General features: G+C 38.5%; 1 protein-coding gene across 1 annotated transcript; it reads left to right on the plus strand.

The window, feature by feature from the left end:
- Positions 1–482: 482 nt before the first annotated feature.
- LOC125328137 (alpha-1-antitrypsin-like) lies at positions 483–6,782 on the plus strand. Its single transcript, XM_048308390.1, has 5 exons — positions 483–664; positions 2,298–2,967; positions 4,467–4,737; positions 5,399–5,546; positions 6,508–6,782. The coding sequence occupies exons 2-5, from the start codon at positions 2,310–2,312 to the stop codon at positions 6,697–6,699; spliced, it is 1,269 nt and encodes a 422-aa protein (XP_048164347.1). The 5' UTR covers positions 483–664; positions 2,298–2,309; the 3' UTR covers positions 6,700–6,782.
- Positions 6,783–7,050: the final 268 nt, after the last annotated feature.

Below are 7,050 nucleotides of genomic sequence, written 5' to 3' on the forward strand. Positions count from 1 at the left end.
TAGGCAGTACTTAACAGAGATACAGAAAGAGTAATTTCATTGTGAGGAGACTATTTAATAAATTGTCACAAAGCTAAAATTCACCATTCCTACATGACTTAATGAGCTACCCTCTTTATTTATGAGGCCAAGAGGACTCGTTGGCTTCTGAGTAGTGACCAGTGGGGTTTCTACTGTGTGGAAATAATAGATGAGGTGTTGATACATAAGTGGAGTCCAGTAAGGTGGGTAGCATGACTGAGGACAGGTGGTGCTCCTTGTAGTTCCCTCACCCTGGCCTTTGGAGCTTAGTGCTGGGCAAAATTGTCTCTCCAGATGAACAGTTATATCTGTCTCAGGTAGCACCTAGGGCAGAGTAGCTGCTCTTGACACCAAAATATCATTTCCAATAAATATTTGCTTAGGAGTTGCATACCCTTTGGGATGTAACACTCTGCTCTACCGACTAGCTGGGCCCTGTGGTCTTTGCTCTCTGTTTGGAGTGAAGAGATGTGGACATATGCATACAAGGTCCAAAAACATTGGCTTCATTAGCATTCAGCTTTGTGCCTCTAGGTAATATGTATCTGAAGCCATGTAATGTTTAACAGAGGAAAACAGCAGTATGAGTAAAGCAGCAACAAACAGCACAGCCCATTGAGAGCAAGAGCCTTCTGAATGTAAAGTAAGTACCCAGTTATCTTTACCCTAATGATTTTGACCCAGCTGTATGCTATTTGGCTAAGTGAGTCATAAAGCACATCTGCTTTCCAGGGTGAAACTTAGTTTCTAAATGCTCAAATGACAGCTGAACTTAATTTCAAGAAATATTGAATAGCAAAATCTGGGGATTCATTATATCAGCTCCATAGAGTATAACTCTGCACTGAATATTTATACCAAATAGCTCTAGAAGAAATCTAGAAGAAATCTGCTTCAATAACAGAAGTATTCTGACTTCTCAACTGTCAATTTTATCTACCATTACTAATTTTCCCTAAAGCTTACAACTACGAAACCAAAACTGAAGTGAATGAGTAAATGTCTTGCTTACACTAAGATAGTCCAGACAGAATTCACAAACTGATTTTGCTATGCCAAAGTCCTCTGTAAATTACAATTTACCAGATCACACAGAGCAAAGCAGCAGAAGCACAAGCTGGCTCCCTTTCACCCAAACCTTAGTGATCAGAGTGCTGTCACAGGGTGGAGAAAATCCCAGTAAACATCTCATCTGCTCTGCTGAACCCATATCTTTGAGTGCCTTTACCATTGATTGGAGGTGAACACCTAACTCATGCTATTCTGCCTGAAGCTGTTCTGTTTCAGATAGGACATTAGATGAAGGCTATTTGGAGCTCTTTTAGTCTCTAGTACCATCTTTTTAATGGAAATAACTCTTAACTGTTTTTTGACAACTAAAGTATCTTAGCACACCACAAATCACCCCAGCATGTTCTTGGTCTAACTGGTAAAAGAGAAAGCAACAAACAAACAAAGAAAAAAGAAATGTTCACAGTCACTTCAAATGTCCAAGATGCACTGATCCAGTCTTGCTGCTGAGCACTACTCTGGCCTTAGGCATATTTACCTTACAAAAGGATACTTTTTTGCTAATATGAAATTTGGAAAGACAGGAGAGGCCAAGTCCACACCAATGGTCTCACCTCCCCATGACAAGATGTGGTATACACAGAAGAAGGAACCCTGGAAGACAAGTGACACATAAGTGGTCATTTAAAATAAACATATTCTAATCTAATCAGGTATTGAAGCAGAAAAATTTTACTAGCCCTTATGATCAGTCACTTTGTATGTTAAAATGAGTCAGGAGTAAAAGAAATAGCATTTTTGATTGCTGCAATCTCATATTGTTTTCCTTTGATACGGCACTGTCACTTAATATAAACCTCATTCAAACCGTAACAGCATAATAATCCTAGGAATTCTTAAGAGATAAACATAAAATCATTAATCAGAATGCTTCTGATGTGTTGCTTTGCCATTAAAAAAAAAAGGTACCTTTTCATTTCTTCTCTCCCTTGGACTCTTATTTTTCTTTAAGACACACGTTTCTTTCCCTGCTAACAAGGAACTTCTGTAGGTGGAGTAAAGCAGAACTGAAGTAGGCAGCAATGGATAGGAATTACAGGTAAACTCAGAAGCACAAGGATTTAAAAAAAACTTCCATAGCAAAGGAGGAGGTCAGGAGATAACAGTGATTACCACTTGAAGGCAGTAGCAGACAGAAGTAAACGATGAGATGTTGATACAGCTGACCTCCAGCATCCAAGACCTTTTGTTCTTTGTCCACGCAGTAGCTGTGAAGAATGATGAGGGCCACCCTTCTGCTGTGCTTGCTGGTGGCCATGCTTCACCTCAATGCCCACAGCCTGACACAGACTGACCACCACGCTGCCCAGCCCGAGGCAACTGACCCCCAGGAGCAGCATTCCCATGAGAGAGATCCTCTTAAGTCCTGCCAAAGGATAGTCCCCAGCAATACAGACTTTGCCTTTCAGTTTTACAGGCAAGCAAATACCCAAGAAGCTGGCAAGAACATTTTCTTTTCCCCAGTCAGCATCTCTGCTGCCTTTGCCCTTCTGGCCCTGGGCTCCCGAGGCACTAGCCAGGCTCAGGTGCTGGAAGGGCTGGCCTTTAACCTCACCACCATCCAGAAGAAGGAGATACATGAGGGCTTTCATCATCTCCTCCTCTTGCTAAACCGCCCTGGTAGCCAGGTGCAGCTGAGCATGGGGAACACCCTGTTCATGGACAAACACCTGAAGCCAACAAAAACATTTCTGAAGGACATCCAAAAACTGTACAGAGGAAAAGTGGTTTCTAGTAGCTTCCAGAATTCCACTGAAGCTAAAAAAGAGATCAACGATTATGTAAAGAATAAAACCCATGGGTATATAAACCAAATACTTGAGGACCTTGATCCCAACACTCTGATGGTAATTGTTAACTACATTTATTTCAAAGGTAAGTTGCATAGATGCTACTTACTGCATCTGTTTAGTGCTATTTCACCCGCACTAAAACAAGTACACAAGTTATTTCTGAACAATTTTTAAGTGAATGTGTTTAGATGAGACTATTATGAAAAAAAGTTTGAAGTTTTCAACTTTGAAACCCCCTCCACAGAGGTTTCTAGCATATATTTAGACTTCTAAGCATAGAAGTTCATGTACTTGCAATATTCAGGTTCAGGGAATTGCCAGAGCACAACAGGTTCGTGCATTGTTAAATTTTCCTGTCTATCTACTTTATTTCATCTACTTATTACTTTAAAAATTAAAATGTTTACGCATTGGATGCACAAAGTAGAAAACTAAATTCTGAAGATGATGATTAACAAAGATTGCCAAAAACTTTCATTTACTTACAGTCCATGACCATTAAATGGGTAGGTACCTCTGGAGTTGGAGTCCAAATGTTCTGCACCTTGTCATCATATTACACATATCCCAAGAGATATTTGAATGTATTGCTTTGGCAATGACTAATTTCTTCTTAGGTGTTCATTTCCAGCAGCATGTAGGACATACATGGAATTTCCCACCTAGAAAGGAATATTTGGAAAATATTTGGAAATTATGAACTTTCAAGAAAACAGATTTTATTTCAAATACTTTATTAAATTTGGGTGCCCTAGTCTCAGGTGCCATAGTCTGAGTACCATACCAGAGCATATTTCTTTTCTGGAGGGCAAGGGGAAAGGCTTAAACTTATAAAGTAACCAGAATACTGTGGAGTTTACATACCATTATTATTTTTTCAAACTAGGCTATTTCTATCCAACATTAAAAAAAAAAACAAAAAAACCATACGTACAGAATGGCAAGCTGCAATCCTTGTCTATTTGTTTAGTGAATGAACTGTTTTAATACAGAATAAAATATCATAGAAAATTCAATTGAATAAACATTAAGAGAAAACGATTTTGAAGACTAAATACCTTGAGGCCCTATTCCATTTACCATACTGCAGTTACGTTCAGGTCCAAAAGTTTGTGTTTCTCTAGCATGTAAGCTTTTTCTTAGTGCTACAAGATGAAAAACATAAAAAAGCATGTGAGGAGCTTAACATGCCACATTTTAAAGGTCAGACATCTGCTGTGAAATTCGCTTTACGAGCCGTATTAAGAAAACAGATAGCAAATCACTGGATTCTGGTCAGTTTTCATTTGCTTTAAATAAAACATGAGGTAATATGATGAAGTTACTTCATCTAATTTATCTAACTTAGATGTTGCACAAGTCCATACAAAATATAACCTGGGACATTTAATTGTTACGGAACACAGTACAGCAAAGATGACAGAGAATAAGGTCTTTAATAAACTTGGAATAATTTCTATCTTCAAGTATAAGTGTAAATCTTCAGATATGGGTTTATTTCTTGTACATTAGTCTGGACTATATTAATATATCCTCATTGAACGAAGTATTCAATTCCATTCTTTCTCTTTTGGTTTTAAGCCTACTGGGAAAATCCTTTCAATATTAAGGGGACCCACAAGGACTATTTCCATGTGAATGCAAAGACCTCAGCTGAAGTGGAGATGATGGTTCGAGATGGATTTTATAAAGCATACTCTGACAGGAAGCTGTCTTGCAAGGTGGTACAGATTCCTTACAAGGGAGATGTTGCAGCTTTGTTTATCCTGCCCAATAAAGGAAAAATGAAACAGTTGGAACATGCCCTGACAAAAAAAACTGTTTCTAAATGGGAAAGATCTCTTCAAAGATGGTAAATATAGAATTTTGATTTGATGATTTGAGGTAGTCAGAATCCAAAGTCTGAATGCTATGGTCAGGTCTTACAGCTACTATCTTCTATTTTTAATGGGAGTTTTAAACAATGGAATAAGTATGAAGGGTCAGACCAAATGATTTGATACTTTCAGCAAAAATTAGAATCAATATTGCCTTGTGATGAGAGAAGAGATCTCTGAGGTGGGAAATTTAATTCTTTTTCCCCCATACATTTTCTAGTTGCTACTAATTGTCTCCATTTCCCTTGTCTCAAGCAAAATATTTTAAGAGTGGTAATACTTTGACATAGCAGTCAGATCCCTCAGAGGGAATGGGGTGTGAATTCCAAAAGCAGAACCTTCAAGGTTAGAAAAAGAATGCAAACCTTGTCCCAGAAATGCTGGCCGCACTACTGCCTACTGTCTCATAAAGTGACTGTGTTGCAGAATCATGCAAGTAACATGAACTGATTTCTTTCTCCTTCCATACATTCCTGTCCTCCAGACCAGCATCTTCCCATCTTCTTTTTTCTTGCCATGTTTTTTAGATGAAAGGACTAGCATTTTAGCACAGAAGAATCACCAGCAAGCTGGGAATCTTCAGTCCAAGGCATGCTCTGATTGCAGTAACTACCATATTTTCTTTTGAATTAACAGGAGGATGGAATTGCATATTCCAAAACTATCAATTTCAGGCACCTATGACTTAAAGAAGATCTTAATGAACCTGGGTGTAACTGATGTGTTTTCTGATCAGGCTGATTTGTCTGGAATCACAGGAAACCCTGATGTGAAGGTTTCAAAAGTAAGTGTGTCAGCAGAAACAACCACCTGTGGATTCCTGAACAGCCAATTGCCTTATCCTAAGGTCACCAGTGAAATTTTACTTATTGCTAGGGCTGGCTAATAATGTGAAATAGAACATTTAGCTGATAAAGTCTCCTTAAACCCCCTCAGACTTGTCCAAGATCTGGAGATAAGGATATTTTCTTTTGTCTGACAGGCAAAGGTGGAGGGGGGATGGAGGGGTGGGTTTAGCATTTAACCAGGAAAATAAACACAGCATATTTTCTGCATGTATAAGAAGAGCCTATGGGTAACTGTGTCGTGGATGTCTTGCATCCGCATATCCACAAAAAAAGTGGCTTTTTTCTAACATGCATTCTATAATTTTAAAGGATTTAAAAACTGCTCTTACCATTGAAGGCTCTGTTGAGTGCTAACAATGTAAAATGGACCAGACTTGAGGAAAACATCCCATTTAGTGAAAATAATGTGAAGACTAGCATTTTTACAGCCATTCTGAAAACAGCACTTAAATTTTCTAACATTTTGGGGCTAGAAAAAGATTAAAAATATCCAACAAAATATTTGGTATCAAGGTTGACTTTCTACCTGGCTAAACTGTAATGCATGTGCTGTTAAGAATACACACAGAGCAGTTCTGGAGCCCCATTTCCTTTCCCTTTCAAACTGATATTCCCTGTGAATTTGCTTGGCTATTTACTTTCAATTAATTCCACAAGGTGTGCAGTTGCTAAGGTCTGCATTGATACACTTGTGATGAGGAACACTGAATGTGTAAATATTTGCTTATTGAGACAACATTGCTAAAAAACCCACAGTGGGCTGTAGCACCCTTCTTCCTGGGTCCTTCTTACCAGCAATTTTTGTGAAAGGCAGTAGTTGAATTAACTTTGTGTTAATTTGAATAATTTCACACCACATCTTCCACATACATTAATTCTTTCTGTATTTTATTGTAGGCTACTCACAAGGCCCTGCTGAAGATTCATGAGAATGGCACAGAGGCTGCAGCAACCAGCAGCATAGATTTTCTTCCTCATTCTGCTCCTCCCATCGTTAAATTCAATCATCCATTTTTGCTGTTGATTGTTGATCAATATACTCAGAGCATCCTCTTCATGGGAAAAATCGTAAACCCGACTGAAAAATGATTGGTCATTGGCTGGTCATATTGATTTGAATTGCATTTTATGGAATTATTGTCCATTGCAATTAAAATTATATAAAACAGTTACTAACAATTTTCTTTTTCCAAAGAAGTCGGGAAAGAGTGCAGTTATTCTCAGAAACACCCTTTTTGCTTCATCCTTCTATAGAAAATAACCACTGAGATATACCTATTAGTGAATTGTGAAGAATTTTATAAATCAGCCTTTTAGTGATCAGTGCCATCTCCGAAAAGCAAGGTAACACCCAGCTGAGAGACTTATTACCGCAGGCCTGGTTCCTACGGTATATCACCGTGTCCCGCAGCCGTAGGGAGGAGGAGGAGAGAAGATCCA

This window comes from Corvus hawaiiensis, chromosome 6, assembly GCF_020740725.1.
Source record: "Corvus hawaiiensis isolate bCorHaw1 chromosome 6, bCorHaw1.pri.cur, whole genome shotgun sequence".
NCBI lineage: Eukaryota > Metazoa > Chordata > Aves > Passeriformes > Corvidae > Corvus > Corvus hawaiiensis.